The following is a 20,005-nucleotide window of genomic DNA, read 5'->3' as shown; positions in this document are numbered from 1 at the left end:
AAGAATATTTTCCAGGTATTCTATCTTTATTAGATTTACAGAACAGCCTTTGAGATCACAACCACCATCATACACTCAATGGAAACCAACACACTCCTAGACTTGGGGGAATAGTAACACATTATTTGATTTCCTGAAAGGCTGTGAAGACTGATACCACTCTCAGATTAATAACTACAGAGATGGAGTCTGGAGATTGTTAGCAAGAGACAGTGTGTTCTGTCTGTAGCTCAGAAATGCTCCTACCAGCCCCTCAAACATCAACTAAACACGTATCCTTTGTTGTTGTTATACACAATCAGTAATCGAGTAAATTCCTTGATTCCTTTCGGGAAACAAATTATCTATCTTTACTAAAAACATGTCAAAGGTCTGGAGTTGACCACCAGTATTTTTTTAAAAACTACCCAGATGTATTTCTCAGAAACAGCAGACCCCAAATTGTAGTTTTCACACTGCTGTTTGGGTATCAATAACAAAAATCAAAGGACATGTTTAATTGTTGGACTTAAGAGATGCTAGGAGGCATGTTTTTCCAACTTTAAACAGAGCCAGGCTAGCTGTTTGCACCTGTTAACAGTCATAATGCTAAGCCTAACGCCTCCAGACAGTTTGGTGATCATCAGAGACATGACAGTGATATCGATCTTCTCTGGGAAAAGGTGGATGAGAAATGTTGAATTGTTCCTTTAAAATACAGCACTTTAGCCTCTATGTCTCCTACAGCTGTAACACACAGTCTGTGCCGGGGTACTGCGGCAGGTTGAGCTGGTACTTCCTCTCCAGACCCGGAGGCACAAACCGTCCTCCCAGGAAGTGGTATCGTCCTCTGAACATGGAGGCGGACTTTTTCGGAGCGGTGAGGGAGATGAGCATGTCGGGCTGAAGACCGTCTGCACTTCCCTGCTCCACATCCCAGCCTGTAGGATAAAACAACAACAATCAATTTCATGCAAATTCAGAGATTAGTATTCCAAATGATCAACACAGAGAGTTAAAGCAGTTATAAAATCAGACCACTGCTGCTGGATTATTTTCATTTCATTCATTAGATTCATGGTCTAAATCCTTGGAGCCGAGTTTGTCCTCTTAGGCAGCCAATCATAATGAGGCTGAGGTTAATGTGACCCACAAAAATAGAAGTCCATTTTACAGCTTGAACATGGTAATCAGTGAAACCTGTCCCTTAACTTTTTCTCCTTGAACACCAAAACAGGAGATAATAATATTAATATAATACATTTTATTTAAAAGCGCCTTTCTTAACACTCAAGGCTACTTTACAGAGGGATTAAAACACAATAAAATAACACGATAAGATAAATAAAAACAACAAGCAAAGTAACACCAAGTTAAAAAATGAAGCAGTGGAAATTAAACAGAGAATGCAGATTGGAACAGATGGGTTTTGAGCCATATTTTGAGTCAATATTTCTGATGTCTGGTGGGAGTGAGTTGAGGAGTTGAGGAGCAGAACGACTGAAAGCTCTGCTCCCCATGGATCAGGTGTGTCGCAATGTATCAGGCAGCATTTGGCAGAAGATTAAAAATCACCAATATGATCAGAAGTGCATTTTTGTGTTTTTGGAAATGAGTTTGTGGTGCGAGGTCTGACCTGAGGGGATGTCGATGCTGGCGACGGGGGCTGTCGTCTTCTTCAACACGTCCAGGACGGAACCGAAAGGCTCCCGAACGGCGCCCTTGAAGCTGAAGCCGAAGATGGCGTCTATCACCAGGTTGTAAGCCTCATCAACCAATTTAGCCTGGAGAAAATACAATTCCAACACACATTTTTTTTCCCCACATTGTCACTTAGAAGACCAACAAATGACATTTCCTGACCACAAAGTGAAACAATCAAGTGTTATAAAATGCAGATCTGTAACCAGAAAACATCTGGTCATCCTCTGATTGATCATGTGGACTGAGCATTCAGCCACAATAAAAAGATATTTCCCCCACAGGGATAATGAAGGATTGATCAAATCAAGCTGCAGCCTCATTGAGGAAGATCTGATAATGTGAAAGATGGTGCTTGCAAACAACAGAGATAAACGCAGTGTGCAGAGGATCTCTCATCACAGTCATTCACTCCACTGAATTATTAATAAATACCGGACCTCAGGCATCTCAGTGAGGAAAGGGATCTCCATCTTTTGGCACTGCGTGGTCAGACCCTGGAACAGAGGTTTGTTTGGCCTCTTTGGGTACAGGATGGTGGGCTCGTAACCCTGAGAGACAAAACAAGCATAGTTTGAAATGTGAAGAGAGATGTTGTGGCTAAAGGATGCTGAACACACTAATGGAGTATTGATCTGGTTTAATGTAAAGCAAGAGGGGGAGGAGCTTTTGACTGTAATGGACCAGTAAAGGTTCTCGCTCAGCTTAATAGCTCCTTTCATAGTTTATTCCTAACATTCAATTACTTTTATTCCTGCGTTTTGTTGTTGTAACTGGTCAAGGTGCATCTTATCTACTTCAAATCAAGTGTTGATCAATCTTCAATCCCATCAACTCTACAGATCCTTCTTCTCTGCAAACATCACCCTTTAGTCCGTGCATTTGTTACCTCCAGGTTTGATTACTGTAATTCCCTTTTATAAGTCTCTAAAGACTCTTCAGCTGGACTAAATGTTGCAGCTTGAGTGCTGACTGGACCTAGAAAGAGAGAGCACATCTCTCCTTTGTGAGCTTCTCTACACTGGCTCCCCATAAACTCATCTACCTTCATATCATATCATATCTTAAAGAGCTCATAGTGCCCTATTACCCCTCTAGAACATTATGCTGCCAGTATGCAGGCCTGCTCATCTCTAAAAATAGTATGGGACGTCTAGCCTTCAGCTGTCAGGCACCTCTCCTTTGGAATCATCTACCAGTCAGGGTCGAGGAGGCTGACACCCTCTCTACTTTTAAGAGTAGGCTCAAAACTTTCCTTTTTGATAATGCTTAAAGTTAGGCTTGGACTAACTCTTAGTTATGCTGCTATAGGCTTAGACTGCTGGGGAAACTAGCACACCGGGATCGCCTCTCTCCTCTGTCTGCCTATCACTTACTTTATCTCTCTCTGTTCCATTAAAGTTACAAACCATAAACATTTCTGGAGTCCCTGAGCTCCCTTGTCTCGTGGGTTCCTCTGAGTCGCTGACATAAACTTCTGCTGTGCCATAAACGACTACTATCTGTCTCACCACTGTCATCTCTCTCTCTTCATCTTCTTTTATCCCTCTGTCCAACCCCAACTCAGTCTCAGCAGATGTGTGTCTAACATGAGTCTAGTCCTGCTCGAGGTTTCTGCCTGTTAAAGGAAGTTTGTCCTTGCCACTGTAACTTGCTAAATGCTGCAAAGTGCTCTGCTCATGGTGGATTAAGATGAGATCAGACTGAGTCCTGTCTGTAAGATGGGACTGGATCTTATCCTGTCTTGATGTTGGGTTTTTGTTCATAATAGAACATAGAGTACGGTCTAGACCGGCTCTGTTTGTAAAGTCTTAGGATGACATTTGTTGGGTTTTGGCGCTATACAAATAAAGATTGATTGATAGTTTATTACTCAGCTGTGAGTAATACTTATTAAAATTCAAAGAATGAAAAAAGAGTAGAAACTGGAGCTGCTTGAAAAAAGTAGAAACAGAAGACCATGAAATATGAGTACTGAAGTGATGTTTGAATGCTTCAAACCTTGAAAAAAGTATCAAGTTACTTTCCACAAATGCTAGGAAGGATCATACAGAAACATAATTAAAGGACACTTACAAAGAGTTTGAGATGTCGGGCACAGACCAGGCCATCACCACCGTTGTTACCAGGGCCACAGATCACCAGCAGAGACGGTCTGGTCTTGACCAGAGAAGTAAGCGGATACGCCTGCACGACAAAAAGATAAAAACAATCTCTCTTATTCAGCTCTAGAGCCCTGCTTCTAATCTGGTGTGTGAGAAAAGAGATGAGGATTTCCTTTATAGTGTATAAGCTTTGAGTGCAGTAATCGGGTTATTCCTCTCTTTGAGCTGTAATCTGTTTTAGACATATCAATCTGTGAATTTAACACATGATTTCCTGGTAGCAGGGCTAGACATGAGGAAACCCAGTAAAGTGGCATCTGAAAGGTCTTTAAGGTGTGTGCACACATGCACTGAAAAGTCAGTCTATAGTTGTGTTTTAAGAGATATGCATAATCCATAACATCATTTTGGATTTATATATAGCTTGCATTAGTCTCTCATTGCTTAGTTCTTATTCTTATGAGAGCCCCGTCTCCATCCCACGTCTCACCCTGGTGATGGCTGTGGCACAGCTGAGTCCAGCCAGCTCCATCAGCTGATCCACGCTGAAGCCGTACTCACTGAAGAGCTCCTCATCGATGTGCTGGGCCTCCTCCTGCCTGTGGAGCATCTACAGGTTAGTGTGGACAGTCGACAAACACACACCACACACAGACTGAGTGATTTAAGATTTAAGTTTTAAGCATCACCCCAGATATTTGATGGTCTGGGCCATGGTGGATGCTGCTCTGCTTCTGAAACAGTCCTTCTTGTGGTTGTTAGCTGCAGCAGACAGCGGGCATGACCCCGTCTGAGCGAGACCTGCTGTTGCCCTCGAGGTCACCAGGAAGCCAATCCCAAACAGAGCTCGCACACTCAACATCCAGAGGGATCCAAGCTCCTGGAAACAAGACAGAAGAGCTCTCATTCATAAAATGAAGGAAGCCAGTCCCCAGCAGTAAATCATCACTAAATCAAGTTTGATTAAAGTGGCTGTAGAGCCTCTGCCAAGATAAAAATCTGATTTCCTCAAATAGCTCTGCGGCTCATTCTGCTGACTCTGCTGCCTCCTACAGCTGCGACACTGCTCTCACTGCTCGTTTGCATTTCTCTTTTGCTGCCTCATCCACCTACAGGCTGTGAGCAGAACTCACAGCACCTGAAGATGATTCACATCAATCATGGCTGTGCTCTCGACTCCTGCTCACCTTGTTTTACAGGAAGAGAAGACACAAAGAGGCCAAGACAGCTTCCCTTTGTGTGTAAACTTTAATATGAGCCAGGCTTTGTCATTATGTCTGACTGAGTACTCAGACTGAATTGTACTGCACTGAAATAACCAAACCAAGCAAGGTGGTTGATTATTTTTGTGTCAGAAAATTCTTAAATACCTCCATGATAATCTCCACAGCTTCAAGTTCCAACAGTTTAGTCTAAACTAATTCTGAAAATCAATCAATCAGTGATTTTATTGAGAAAAAGTCAAGTAAATGTTTGTTTGTTTCTGCTGATCAGACGTACAAATTAAAGCTTGTTGTTGTTGTTGTTGTTGTTTTATGCCAACATAAAATTTGTCCCAAATTTGTTTAGTCAGTCAAACAAAAGCAGCAGTTTAATGGTGTAACCTTGATTTCTGAAAAATGCTCAAAATGTTTAAAAAGTTTCCTCTGATATTTCATCTGCTACACTAATCAACTAATAATCAAAATAAGTGCTTCACACGTGTCAAAATCAAAAGAAACATTATGAACACATAAAAAGGAACAAGGGATATCATTTGTTACTTTGGTAAAAATGTTCTGTACTTTTTCATATCAGAAGGCCAAATGTTCCATTTTCCGTTCTACTAATGTTTGTTGTCTTTTCTGTTCATGCTCCACCTGTGTAAGCTTTACTAAATGCAACTTTATTCAAGACAAGTTTATTAATAAAGCACTATTTATACATTATTTTCCAGATACAGTGGGCGCATGTTGCTTCATTTCTTTTTGGTCGACTTTCTGATGGGCTAATTTGTGACATACATTATTATTATTTTGTTTTATTTACTTATTTTTCTGTAAAGTTTACTGTATGTATTTGTATTATTCTAATTAATATATACACAATTATTTTGATTTATTAATTTAACTTTTTTTTCAATTATTATAATTAATTTTAATATTATTATTATTGTGTATGCATGTATTTACTTATTTTTAATTTTGTGTTACCTTGTATTTATTTATTCTTTTCGGACTATGGACTAGGTGTTTTCAAAAGTTTTTGCCTCTGAGTCTAATGGCTGCTTTGTTGTTTTGTGATATGTTGTCTGAGTCTAAAAAAAAGTAAAAAATAAAAACATGTAAATGTAAATAATAATAAAAAGGAGCACCATTTATACATGGAGCAACTGAAAGTGCTTTACTGTTAAAACAGAGCATAAAAACATTATTTAAATTAGAATAACATGCACCCAACCAAAAAAACACATTTGTGTTACTTGATATTCATTACTGTTACTTTATTGTTTATCATCTGAAAAATAAAGACAAAGCACTTTTTTTCCAATTATATTTAGTCCAACTTTTGTCTAACCAAATAACAAGTCAAATAGCAAAATGAAAAAATATATTTCAGTGTGAGTCTCCACAAAAAAAAAGAGAAAAAAATACTTTACATTTAAAAAAAATATAATTTGAGTTCCTTCAAAGTAATTTTGGGTCACAAATATCACTCACTTGAAAATCTAAACAGCCATGTCTATTGAATAAAATAATTTTGAGGGGCAAAACAGAAAATAGTTGACTTTACATTTAACATGCTATTTCAATGTAATTTGAGTTTTGGTAACAGGATTGAAAAAAATGCAAAAATCCTCCGCTTTGAAACCTTGTAAAAAAATAAAATAAAGCTGCCTGAGATGGGCTAATACAGATTTAGAAAAGTTAAATGTATGTGTTATGAATTGCAGTGTTCAAAAAAGGTCAAATATGTTCATTTTTGAAGGTTTACAATCATAACAAGCAAAAGGCACCCATATGGTGGAATGGCCCACCTGAACTATATAATCTACATAAATCAGTCAGTCAGTGTTCATTGTATTAATAAATGACAGATGTTTGTTTGGATAATGGTTACAAACACTAGTCATGAAACAAGTAGGACATGTTGAAGGCTACTTCAGATCCCAGACCTGCAGACTGAGTCAAAGTGTGAGTTGTTAGCAAACATTGAATATCTGCTTTGAGCGTCACTTTGCTCGATTGCGCAACAACGTTTTCATTAAACTCACCAAATGTTAAAAACCCCCTAACACATGCGCGTTTGTTCATTAAAACAATGCAGACTTACAGAGTGTAATAAGCTGAAAGGTGTGGAACAATAATACTGGAGGACCAGCGGTGTCACCTACTTCACTTCCGGGTTTGGAATTACAAAACAAAGGTCTGCCTTCAAAATAAAAGTCTGCTTCTCTGAACATGCAGTAGATGAGGAGAGAAGGACTGTTGCAAAAAAGGGCTGTGCTTACTTTATGCTTATGAAAAGGTTTAAAAGAAAAATAATAAACATGTTTTGCAGTGAGTGGATGATATACATTTTGACATCCAAACCACTGATCAACACAGTAAGATTCAGAGCAAAATCAGAATAAATTATGTTAAATATCACTCAGGGCTCCCCCGATCAGAACACAGACAAGGCAGAGAAATCAAAATTAATTAAATTAATTAATAAACCCTGTATAAACCCTTGAAGTATCTGACATAAAACTAGTCAAGTAGAAATCTATGTTGTTTCAGACCAGGGGTGCATCTCGCTCGGCTGGTGGTGAAGCTTCCAGCAGAGTGTCTGCCCCCTGGTGGCTGGCTGCAGTATAGGTCAAAAAATCCGTCTCCCCCATTCATTTAAATGGGGGAGCAATTAAACTTTAAAAAATAAATACACATCGTACGAATGTTTCTCACATCCGTATGCTGTGGTGATATTTAGTTAGTATTTGACTGTTTTGTGTTCAAGGCCTCTTTTTTCTGAAAAGTTTCTTTTTCATTAGTTATTAGAGTTTAAAAAACGGGCTTTTACTTCCGGGTTTCCTTTGATTCACAGCTGCCGTAGAGGGAAACTTGAAAGGACACACAGCGTCTTGTGACGTTACGCTGTAGGGCAGAGCTCGTTACAGTGGCTTTGCAGGCTCTGGCTGCACAATGGCTGCGCCCAGGAGCGGGATTTTTCTGGCTTCAGAACTGTACAACGGGAAGAGGCGGAGCAACACTGTCCATTTTTATTTACAGTCTATGTTTCAGACCCTCAGGGACATTTAGATAGAGACCCCTTTCTTGTTTTGTGACCTGCAGGGATAAGTTTTTTCGACCCTTAAGTCAGCAGAGCTGAAGGACAGTACACTAAAAGACCAGATATTAAGATATGTTTGTACTCTGTAGTAGGCTATGTCACTGGCTCTCAGACCTATAAAGGGTCTTGGTCAACGGCCTTCTGGGAATCAGCAGATTTGTTCTCCCAAGTATTCTGGGTGCTTGTTCGATACTGGTTTTGGTTCTTGTAATAAACATATTACTATGCAAGCAAGCCAGTGTCATGAAGATTCCTTCTACTGCTACACACCACAGGCGGTCAAGATGCGACACCCAACATTTTGTGTATCTCAGTGATAGCAGCAAGTAATAAAGTTGTTTTTTTTACCGCTTTGTTCTGCATCTTGGGGTGAAAAACCTCCCTCCAGAGGGAAAATGCTGAAACTCAGTTACAAAATAGATACAGCTATTTTCTGTAGCTGTCTGATATACAGGGATGTTGTGTAAGGCTGTGACTCACCAATCAGCAGACTAGACTATTTCATAATTTGGTTGAAGGAATTCCTCTCCTTTAAAAATGTGTGACCAAACCATGACACCAAGGAAAAGGACAAGACTGACTCAATACAAGCATGATAAAACATTCAGTATGGTTCAATGAATGTGAAAGTATGAGAGAAGTCAGTGTGTCTGTGTTTTATACTGGGAGCTTTTTCCACTTCATTATGTTTCACATACTTTGGCATTAATGTTCAGCTCTTCATGTTTTTATTTTCTTAATTTAATTGACAAAGGACTATCCATGCAAATTCAACACAGTCTAGACAGCCGCAGTCGGTCAGTCAAATGGATCAAACCATATATTTAAACTAGTCTGGCTATTTTAATTTTATATGCAAAGTTAACACTATCATACAAGTACCCCAAATTGCCTAATCACCAGTTTTAGTGAATGGAAACAACACAGGCAGAATTCTGTAAACGTGTTTATTAATATCAGAAAATATACACAATCATTTGTAAAAAATGTAACAAGATTTGAGCGTATTTTCTTTAATAACCTGAAGCGAATTGTATTCAAATTAAATGTTTTTTTTTAAATCAAATTAAGCGTGTTTAAATGATATAAGCAACCCTGCTGCTTCTAAATGTTAACAGACTTCACTCTAACACAGCCAGCACCTGTAATAAAGGATGATTTTATCCCTCTTTTTTTATCCCTTTCAGTTGTGTTTGGAGGTGAAGACGGTACTGAACTGCTGGGTAGGTATAACACAAGAGCATACAAAAAGTAAGTGCCATTCAATCCAAGAAAATACTTCAAAAACATGCCTATGTACATTATAAAAAAGCAGTACAAAGTTTTATTGCATACAGTATCTTGAAAATGATTCAAAGTATATGATACTAACTAAATAACTACAACTGCTAACTAAAGAACTGGTAATTGAAAACTAATACAGGTGATGTGTTTCAGCATGGATCCAGAGGCTCACATGATCGGACAGCTCTCCAATCTGGCTCCAGTCTAAGAGAAAGGATGGACAAAGACGAAGTTATCACACAAAGGAATAGAAATAAAGCTGTGTATTCAAAAGATTAATCTCTTCATCTGAATGTTTTAAATACAGGTCATCTGTATGTGTCACCTTGCGAGGAGTGCTGGTGCTGAACACGTAAGACTGTGGAAGTAAACCCTCAGAGATTCCTCCGCTGCGGAACGAGCGTGAGGCCGAGGTCATGGAGCAGTTGGTGGATTTGTCTGAGGGAAGTCCACAAGAGCCGCAGACCACAGTCCGGCTCCGCAGGTTGTACTCGCTGTCACCACAGGTGCTGTGAGCTACCTGCTGAGGCACAGATACAGATTGAGTGTTGATATCAGAGGCTTTAATATGAACACAGTGAAGGACCTACAATATGAAAGAGCCTAAAGAGACTATCAGAAGATTATTTGATTTTAAAAGCTGCACAGATTTATCTTAAAGGGATGCAACATTCTTGATCCAACTGTGAGATGATCAACAAAAATATTTCTGCAGGTGTTAAGTGAATGCTTGTATTACCTTTCAAACAAAATGAGAAGTTTCCAGATTATAACTTGTAAAATGTGCAGATTTAATTGGACTAATGATTTCAGAGTGAGATTCTTTGTGAACAAGGATGTGCCACGTTAGTGCACATCTCCAATTTCCACTAGAAATAACCAATTAACAAAAGTTTGCTTGTACCCAATGGCAAAAGATTGATTATTTACAAGAGTTGTTTTAATCACAGGACTTGAAAATGTCTCAGGTGCTGACGTCTTTGTGTTCTTAAGGTATCGTGGGTATAATCCCATGTGCATAAGCCAAAACTATTACAAATATTATGCAAGTACTAACTTCTTTTGGTGCTGCTGATGTCTGTTATGAGTACATATTTGTCAACAGTACAGTTTCTCTCACCATGTCATCATCGTCTTCATCAAACTGTGTGCGGGTCACCTTCCTCATCGCCATTTCCTGAAGGACAGAGAATTATAATTTTGACATATTTCATGAAGTGTTTCTGGCGTTATAACTTCAGACATAATTGTACTTAATCATATTTCTTATTCATAAATAAAAATACCTCTCCACTGGCACTGATCAGGGTGGTCTGGAAAAGGTCTCCAGTGCCCCAAGAGGTCTGAGTCTTCCACACCAGGTCAGAGGGAGGACTGTGGGTTCCACCAGCACCAGAGGCCCAGATCTGAAAACCATGCACATTTACATTCAAGTGAGATTATCTGTGACTGTGTTTATAATCACTGGGTTAAATTCAGATGTATAAAAGTGCTGCTTACAGTGACTCTCTGTCCAGCCTTTAAGGCAAATTTCACTGGGAACTTGAAGTAGATAGCAGAACCAGATCCAATCTGCCGCTTCAGCTGCCAGTTCCCCAAATTCTGATCCTGATGCATGGATGAAATGTTCCTTTAAGACTTTCATAGTCCACCAAAAACAACCAGAATCTCTCACATATCTTGTCTTTCATCATCTCACCTCATCTGATTTGTTGCTGAGTCTGACATATTTTCCATCCAGGTCCACCTCGTCCACAGTGACGCGTCCGCTAGCTGAGGCCTGCTGGGTGATGCGGGTTCGGGCCACAGCTCCGCCTGCGAAGCTTGAGGCCTCGCTGTCGGTGTCGTTGGGGCGGCGTCTCTTGGCAGAAGAGCCCTGATTTGAGTAGTGGACTGATCGGGAGAGAGCTCCTGAGGAAGAGGAGTGACTTCCTGTCATTTTGGCAGGCGGAGGGCTGGGAGAGAGACGCAGCCTGCAAAGACAAATAGTTTTTATTAACAAAAGGAAAAAAAAGGGTGATAGGATGTTTACGCAAAACTCATATTTTCTGAAATGAACTAAATGAGCTGCATGATAAGAGACTCAATCCCCTTTATCGAGCGTTCTACCACTTCCTAGCTTACTTTACAGTTCATTAGCCAATGTTGATGAGCTAACACCAGTTATGAAGTTGTTGAACACTTTCAAACAATATTGTTAGCTAAGGTTTTGGTTGAGTATGAAAGCTGGGGTTGGTATGAATTTGAATGTAGCATTTCCTCAGGACTCCGTCTAACCCCTCCCCCCCTCCCCTTTGAGCTCCTCCGAAACGACATATGATGGTGACTGATTCCAAACCGGTCCTCAGCACATCGTTTGTGTTTTGCACTACGTCAACTCATGTCTCACTCAGTGGTAACACCAAAACATTATCATAGTGAAAGTTAAAAACACAAACAAACATGAAATGTACGCGCAGGAGGCGGGCAGAACGGCAGGACGGGATTTGATTGGTTTCATATTTTGGCTCCTGATGGCAGGGATTGGTTGGTGTTTTCCCAGGTTTACTCCGGCTGTAGATAGCAACTTTGTTCACTCTTTTTTAAGAACACGTTATGTATTGATTGCCTTCGGAACATAAAGATAATTTTAACCAGTATAACAAAAAGTGGATCTAAATCTGACTACTAACCCCAGCTTTAATTTCTGTTGTGACGTAGCTAATGAGTTTATTTCAATTACTTACTAGTTACTGACAGCTAGGAGCAAATGCTAGCATTCATTCAACTCTTTAACTATCGTCACTGTTAATCAGCTAAAATTAACATTTGATAGGAGGCTCTGGCTTTCCAATAGTATTATGTAACACTATCAAAGTGAAATGGTTGAATGCTAAGGCTAGCTTTTCTGTAACTCCAGTTGTTCTAACTTTAATTTTGCCTATTGTCTGACCAGATTTTGTAAATTAAATTTCTGTTTTGTTTCAGTAAGGAACAGTGACCAAAGCTTGAATGCTGCACTGCAACTTTTAAGAACATTCGGGTGTCCCACCCTGAGTGTGACGCCAGAGTAAACAGCCCTCGGCTCCATACCTCTGCTCCTCTCCTTCCAGCAGCTTCCTGTAGGCGCAGATCTCCATATCCAGAGCCAGCTTCACATCCAGGAGCTCCTGGTACTCATCCAGCTGCTGCTGCATTTGCTGCCTCATCTCTGCCATTTCTCTGTCTTTCTCCCCGAGCAGGCGGCGAGTTGTGTCCCGCTCCCGAGACAGGGCGTCCTCCAGGTCCCTGATCTTTGCCTCCCTGGCTGCCAGCTAGTTGAGAGAGAGGAATTGGTTACTATCAGCTAGCACTGTTGCCATTATTCTTTACTCATTCAAATGGTGGGGTGTTAAAGTATAGACCCACATGTATGTCCTCTATGATATCTAGAGTAAAGGTTGAGGTTTAATCTAATAACATGTAGTTGACTGCTTACCATGTGGAATAACAATAAATCAAACTAAAAATTCAATTTGGGAGGAATGAGGGTTTAAATGTCATTTTTGCACAACTATGAGAAAGTTGAATTTGCTCTCAAACATCAGAGAAAAAGGAGATTTTAAATAAACAACTATCCAGATGGTTTAATTCATATATTGATATCCAAATATAGAAACAGCTCTATGTTTTGTGTTCAGGAAATCACCTGAATTTGACTTTCCCTTTGATTTAAAAGGACAAAAGAGTTCACGTAACACTCCTTTTGATACTCATCTTAAAAGGCTGCATTTATTACATTACCACACATTATACATAAGACCCTGTGATCTGTGTTAGCGGCTCATTTCATATCACCTGTTTCTGCAGCTGGCTGAGCTGAGAGGACACAGACTCCAGGCGGACTCGAGTCTGCTGGAGCTCCTCATGTGCCGCTCCAACCAGGTGGCTGCTCCTGTCCGCAGACAGACGAGCATTTTCAAGCTGATGGGGAAGACACAAGAGGGTGGAAGGTGAATTAAATAGAATTGATATGAGATGCTAATATAAACTATCATGCCACATGTGATGTTTTGGATATCTACTATGAGCTGCTTGTCTAGTATTTTATTTTTCACAGGACCACAAGGATTGTAAGGTAGCTTTGTCCTCTTTCCTGTGAATTACCTTGGAGTTGTAGGTCTTTTCTATCTCATCCTTGTACATTTTGATCTGCAGTTCATGCTGGCTACGCATCTCAATCAGCGCCTCGGCCAACTTGCTCTCGAAATCCTGCTGGTGTCCGTTGTCCAACTCCACCATACGAGACTCATGACGCCGCTTTATCTCCCGCAGCTCCTGTTAGAACATAACCAACAGAGTCCTCTTCATTTCCAACAATGTTTTACAAATGGAGACTGATGTGATTACAGGACAAGAGGAAGTGGACAAAGTGAGAAAGGTTTTTCAGGGAGTCTGACCTCAGAATGGAGGTTCTTCTGAAAGTCCAGCTCCTCTTTAAGGGTCTGGATGCGGTTCTCTCCATCCACCCTCCTCAGCATCTCATCCTGCAGCTGCTTCTTGGCATCGTTCAAACTGGTGTCCAGCTAAGAAAGCAAGAAGAGCGATGAAATATCAGCACAAAATCTCTGAGCTCAAAGTAGATCATGTAATCCACTTGTTCAAAACATTTGAGTGGTATTGTGGTTATCTTAATGAAATAAGGTGATCCTGATGCCAACAGAGAGCCTGGCTGAAGCTGGATGAAGAAGAAAATTTAACAACACCTTTAAGTGGATCTATAAAACCATTTACGACAATGTTGATGCTTTATATTGTTGTTAAATTGTTTAAAAAAGGTCTATTTTAGGGTTATGAAAGAGGTAAGGTTTCATCAGTATCATACATAAGAAATTAATCGCAGATCTTTCATTTTCTGCAGAATTTGGCACCCTCTGTGAACAAAGTATGCCATTTGAAGCTTGTTAATCACCGGTAATCCGGATTTGGTATATTTAAAGGTCTGCTTGTAGATAAAGTTAATCCAATCCAGTGTTTCTTTTAAAAAAGGACAGAAGTAAGCTGCTGAAAAAAGTGGATTATTCTTTGTAAAGCTACTTATTGAGGAAATGTTGCCTTCATTAGAGAGGAAACGTGAGGAGTAGAGAGCAAAGAATGGCATGCAGCAGGGTCAAGGCTGGGATTCAAATCACCGACACTGCAGCAAAGACTTTAAGGGCTCAGACTTAAGCCATGGAGCTAAACCAATGCCCCAAATATGGATTATTTTAATTACACATTAAAGGCCCAAAATAATGCAATACGTAAAGTAGAGAGGTGAGAAAGCCTTGTTTTATCAAAATGACAGAAAGAGTCAGCAAAGAAATCCTCCATTTAGCTCCCACAAACATGCACAAATATTTATTTCAAAGATATTTTGTTTATCAGAAAAATGATGTAAGTGCTGGGCTTGTGACGTCCACTGGAACTCAGAAATATGCAGCCAGCAGGACAAAAACAGTGTTGTATCATGCTTCATGCTGCACCTGTCATCACAAAGAGGAAACAAGGAGGAACGTGGAAGACAGAACACAAAGTTGGCGAGCTAACTGCAGAAAAATAGACCCCAGATGTGTTTCCAGGGTGTTTTAAACTGTGCATGGGATTGCGTTTACCTTGCCAACCTGCGCCCTCAGGTCCCTGTTCTCCACCTCGAGGTTACGCTTCTCTCCTAAAGCTGTAGTCAAAGACGCATCCTTTGAGTTCAGCAGAGCCTCCAGGTCTTTGAGCCTCTGCAGCGCTCCAGACAACTCTGACTCCTTCTTGGTGTTCCTGTAAAGACACACACAGAGTCTCACATGTTTGGATGTACTTTCCCGGATGTGTTTATAGGATTGAAAGAGGGTATTAGAGTGAAAAGAACATGCAGAGACATCTGTTTTGAATTGTAACCTAAGAACCAAATGGAAACACAACTACTACAGTTTCCTTTAAAGTCTAATGAAAGAAATATGAGCTATTTTTGAACAAGGATGTAGCCAGAGACGGGAAAGACCTCGGTGCATATGACTCATAGGCCACAATAATCTACGTCCAACCTCGTGGATCTGGTAGCCACAAGCCACAGCCGTTGATGTTTACCTTAGACACTGCCATGGCAACGGCTTGGCTTTGCCATCCTCTCAGTATTTATGGAAAAAATAAATGGAGGCAAGAGTGGAGAACTTTGCACACTGCCACGTATTATGTGCACGATGATGACTTTGGTGAAGGAGGAGAAACTAAGGAAAGAGTTAGTCATCAGGCTCTGGATGTGGCAGCACGGGAAGGAGACGGAGTCCAACGTCAAACTGTGCAAGGAGGAGGAGGGTGTGATGAAGAAAGGGTGTGGCTCCCTCTGAGCAGCTCAAGATATTTCAGCATCTGCTATTAGGAGCTGATGAGTAAGTGTGATCTGCTGCTGTGGATAAATGTTTGACATATTAACTCTACAATTACAAAACACTGTTGCTCTGCTTTAATGGAAAAAATGGCTGCCTTTGATTGGAGAAAGATTTGGTGAAAGGGGGAATTCAGACACCTCCAGGTGGCTCATGATCATCAGATTAGGAGTCTTTTTCATTTATTGCCAAAAAGCTTTTAAAGAACCAGACAGTTACACAACTTTTCTCTGTTATGTGTTCCCCTAAAAAATGAACTTAGCACAGAGTCAGAACTTGATTTACAGTTATTTGTGGCTTTTGTTTTGCATAGTTTGAGAATTCTGACTCTAAAACCAGACTATTACTTCAGCCACTGTGTCTATAATTATGGGATAACAGAAATGCTGTAATGTGGCGTAACGTTGATGAGTCATTCACAAAACAGACTAATTCTGTTATGAAATGTATCCACCAGTGTGTTTGCTAATATTAGCCCCTATTAGCTACTGGACTTATCAGACCACATGCTACTTTATTAACTAAAACCCTGAGTGTTGAGGTGCTAACAAACCCAGCTTTTTATCAGTAGGTCATGTAGTAACAGTTATTGTGTTAAGAAGTCACAAAGTCTCACTAAAAGTGTGAAGAAACCAAACTCACAGGGGTGGTGCTAAGGAATTCAGGGCCTCAGTTGTGCCCAGGCCCCCCTAAAACAACCCTAACTCCTCCCCTTAGTAAATGTACTGTAACGCTTTTTTTTTTCTCTGTTTCCTCTTGATAAAGTCTGATAACATCGCATTGTGATGTGCTGCCACCCACCTTGCTTTCAACTCTTTGTAGTCCTCCTTCAGCTTGCCCAGCTCCAGCTGCAGTCTCGCTCTCTCTTTGGCTACAGAGTCCAGAGTCTGACGGGCATCTGCCAGCTCCGTCTCATAAGCCGCCTTCAACCCTGTCAGCTCCCGGGTCACCTCGGTCTCAGACTCAGTGATGCGCATGCGCAGGCCGGCATTCTCCGACTCCAGGGAGCGCACCTTGTCAATGTAGACGGCGAGTCGATCGTTGAGGTTGCAGAGGTCCTGTTTCTCTTGGAGACGGGTGATCCGGTTGGGGGACAGCGGTGTGTTTGCACCTCGAGGAGTGTTTTTGGGCGTCGCCATTGCACTTCACTGCTGTCTGTGAAGGAAAAGATGCAATTATCACGTTTTTGAATCATAAAAGTTTTTATTCAAAGCACAAAGTTGTCCAAATTTGTAAGATATGCAAATCCAAAAAAGTCATTTTTCTTTCTATGAAAGCAGATTTTAACATTCAAGTTGAAGTATTGATCCATTAATCTACAAAGTCATAGCTGCTGGAATAAAACTGAAAAGAAAACTTAATTCCCTGTAAACTATCAACCATTCACAGTAACATCCAACTCTTGTGTGCAATGGCATAAAACAAACAGAAGACAGAGAGTATAATTAATGAAAAGACATGGGAGGGGTCATGGACTCCACCCTAACATCAAAGTTAACCCTCTGCACAAAAGATGACAATTCTTAAAGTCGATTTACCTTTTTAAACCTTGTTAAGATGAAGAACAAACTCTCTTTCGGAGGATATTTCTTGGCTTCTCTGTTAGTTTTCCTTTTTTTGTTTCTTGGGATGTGAGAGTTCGTCTCAGTTCTCCGTTCAGACTGTTACTGCGCTGTGTGCAGACCCATCTGAATGCCCATGTAGGAAAGAATGAGATGGGAGGAGAGGAGAGAGGTTGGCCTCAAGTTTGGCACTTGGTAGGTGGTTGTTCCTCTCTCTCTCTCTCTCGCTCTCCATCTCTCTCTCACTGTCTCTCTCCCTCTCTCTCTGTCTCTCTGTAATGGGTGTGCAGTCTGAATGAATGAGTCACCCTCTAGTCAAATAGAGGCACAATGCCATGTGATACTTACAGGGATAATTTTAAGCAAATCTTTTCCCGGAGATTTGACTTCTTCTCATTTACTTTCTTCGACTCAGACCTGAGTGCTCGTACGTCTCCATAAAAATAAGATAAACACATTACATAATGGGTTTGGGATTGTTTTAATCCTTAAATAAAGATCTGGAGTTTTCACAGCCCAAAGATTTCCTCTTAGATAACTTATCTTTAACTTTCCTCTTGACAGGGGTGTTTCCGGGCGGTGACCAGGGGTGGCAAAGGCCCCCCTTAAAATTGAGATTGACCACACCAACACCCTGAACAATGATTGGGTTTTTGTCATTTAAGAGTCAAGCTAAGAAGTTTTAAAGTTGGTCACTCTGTTGTGTTACTTTTTTAAGTAAAATAATATATATAATACATATGTAAAAGGAACATAACATCTTTTGGAAACGTTTATGTTAGTAGTACAAGCATGTTTATTAGGGCAATATGCTCATCATGTGTGCAAACACTCATAATACCACCCCTGCAAATGTTACTTTCCACAGAGTAATCACATTACATGTAACCAGATTACTTTCCACAGAGTAATCAGATTACATGTAATCGGATTACTTTTACCATAGAAAATAGATTAAATGTTGTCAGAATACTTTCCCAAAAGTAAGAAGACAATCAGATAACTTCTGAAAGTAATATACCACCTTATACTAGGTGTGTGGGTTGGTATTTTTGCACCAACTTTAGGGTTAAGAGTTTATTGACTTTCCAATTCAGTCTGGGTGTTTAAAATAACAAATCAAACTCTAGTGGGACAAAGCTCTATCAGTCGGGCTCCATTAAGGAGAACCCTGGCTTAGATTGAAACTTCAAACCCTTCTGTTGAGTGGTGGAAGAACTACCCACCACACTATCATGCCACCTTGCAGTGCTAACCTGTTCAGATGTATTTAGTTGTCATACCAAACATACAATATCTGGGTCAGCACTTCTGTTGTGGAAAGACAAAACACTTTCACTCCAAACAGGAAGGCTCTGGCTTGGATTGGGACCCTCATCCCTTCCACTGTGAGGCAGCAGTGCTAACCAATATTCTAGCAGGCCACCCAGCAGAGTTTACTTACACCTTAGTGGTCAAAGTTGATGTAAGTTGACAAGATAGAGAGAGTAAATAAATGCTACTCATTTATGTGTGCAAACAGTGTCTTCGTGCCACCCCTACAAAAGTCTGTGTCCCAGTTTGGCCACCACATTCACAGAAGGCTGGCTCCGCCCCTTTCTCTTGATTGACTAAAACGTCTACAAGGTCAAATCAATTTAAGGAACGTGTTTTTCACTTATCATCATAATTGTGACACCTGAGTTTCAAGAGACTGAAAGCTGGCTCATGGGTACTTCTGTAAGGATCTTTTTAAACCCATTGTTCTGCTACAAACCAGAGAAAAGGACAGAAAACAACAGAGCAGCCACTGTGGGGTTTTATTTAGAACGATTAAAGATTTACAAAACTCTGCAGCCTTAAGTTTCTAAGGATCTCAACTAAATCCTGGATGTTCGCATCCCCAGAGTTGCATAAAGTAAACATAAAAATGTCCTTAACTTCATTCATTAGTTTGTGCAAAAGCATCATGGCATGTCATGGTCTTGCCAGACAATTGCTTCATTTTCTATACTCTATGTAGCAAGCTTCATGTACAGGTATTAAATATGTGTTATCTTATAATACGAATAAAGGATATTTTGATATCAGTAACATAAACCAAGATGCATTTTCAATGAACACCTCAAATATTTGTTTTTATTTTACTCGATAGGGGGGATGAAGTAGTTCCAGTACAGAACAGAAAATGAATGTGCTGCACAAAAATATTTAAAGCTATTACTAGATTTACAAACTTGTGCCAATAAACTTTTTTGAAGTATACAGCCTTTAGTACCTTCATACAACAGAGAAGCACAGGAAAATTAAATAAATTGTATTTTGGAGTATTGATTAAATGGAGTGGTTTGATTACATAGATATTTTCTGGGTTGTCTTTTCAGCACATAGACATCTTTGTAAAACATTTACAGAAAACCAAGTTATTGGATATCTTGGGCGTTGTGTTTTTGAAGCATGTGGCCCCTTAAAATCAGGCATGATGTGAATTACATTTACTGGTGCTTGTGTGAACATGAGGGTCATTTTTCCTCATACATTTGTTGTCTTAAAGAGATTTAGAGACTCTGTGATTACTGATTACATTATAATGTATATTACATTATATTATATTATATAATTATCTTGCTATATTATATTATGTTATATTACATTATTATTGTTTACTACAACTTATGGTCATATTATATACCCATATTTATTTATT

At 40.0% G+C, this 20,005-nt stretch overlaps 2 protein-coding genes and 1 long non-coding RNA gene across 10 annotated transcripts; 1 reads left to right on the top strand and 2 right to left on the bottom strand.

Moving 5' to 3' along the window:
- Positions 1-5: 5 nt before the first annotated feature.
- Positions 6-7,241, bottom strand: naxe (NAD(P)HX epimerase). Of its 6 annotated transcripts, XR_004634278.1 has the most exons (8): positions 7,159-7,241; positions 4,475-4,665; positions 4,276-4,384; positions 3,757-3,867; positions 2,121-2,231; positions 1,616-1,763; positions 671-920; positions 6-541 (listed from the first exon to the last, which is right to left on the bottom strand). XR_004634278.1 is itself a non-coding variant. In XM_034704607.1 (7 exons), the coding sequence occupies exons 1-7, from the start codon at positions 7,225-7,227 to the stop codon at positions 721-723; spliced, it is 939 nt and encodes a 312-aa protein (XP_034560498.1). In that variant the 5' UTR covers positions 7,228-7,241; the 3' UTR covers positions 6-720. The 6 variants fall into 6 exon arrangements, 5 of the variants coding, with proteins under 5 accessions (XP_034560498.1, XP_034560499.1, XP_034560500.1 ...); XM_034704607.1 differs by having other exon boundaries at positions 6-920; XM_034704608.1 differs by having other exon boundaries at positions 6-920; positions 7,098-7,195.
- Positions 7,242-9,093: 1,852 nt separating this feature from the next.
- Positions 9,094-17,834, bottom strand: lmna (lamin A). Of its 2 annotated transcripts, none has more exons than XM_034704573.1 (13): positions 17,296-17,834; positions 16,559-16,912; positions 14,993-15,149; positions 13,799-13,924; positions 13,506-13,676; positions 13,197-13,322; positions 12,453-12,673; positions 11,080-11,353; positions 10,881-10,988; positions 10,667-10,786; positions 10,501-10,557; positions 9,706-9,903; positions 9,094-9,584 (listed from the first exon to the last, which is right to left on the bottom strand). In XM_034704573.1, the coding sequence occupies exons 2-13, from the start codon at positions 16,894-16,896 to the stop codon at positions 9,549-9,551; spliced, it is 1,932 nt and encodes a 643-aa protein (XP_034560464.1). In that variant the 5' UTR covers positions 16,897-16,912; positions 17,296-17,834; the 3' UTR covers positions 9,094-9,548. The 2 variants fall into 2 exon arrangements, with proteins under 2 accessions (XP_034560464.1, XP_034560465.1); XM_034704574.1 differs by having other exon boundaries at positions 9,706-9,900; positions 17,296-17,832.
- Positions 9,203-9,653, top strand: LOC117827828. 2 transcript variants are annotated; one of them, XR_004634286.1, is made up of 2 exons: positions 9,203-9,319; positions 9,534-9,653. It is a non-coding gene; the product is annotated as an uncharacterized LOC117827828 (long non-coding RNA). The 2 variants fall into 2 exon arrangements; XR_004634285.1 differs by having other exon boundaries at positions 9,203-9,347.
- Positions 17,835-20,005: the final 2,171 nt, after the last annotated feature.

This window comes from Notolabrus celidotus, chromosome 16 (genome assembly GCF_009762535.1).
Source record: "Notolabrus celidotus isolate fNotCel1 chromosome 16, fNotCel1.pri, whole genome shotgun sequence".
Taxonomy (NCBI): domain Eukaryota; kingdom Metazoa; phylum Chordata; class Actinopteri; order Labriformes; family Labridae; genus Notolabrus; species Notolabrus celidotus.
Note: the sequence above shows the minus strand (reverse complement) of the source record. Positions and strands in the feature narration are given on the sequence as shown.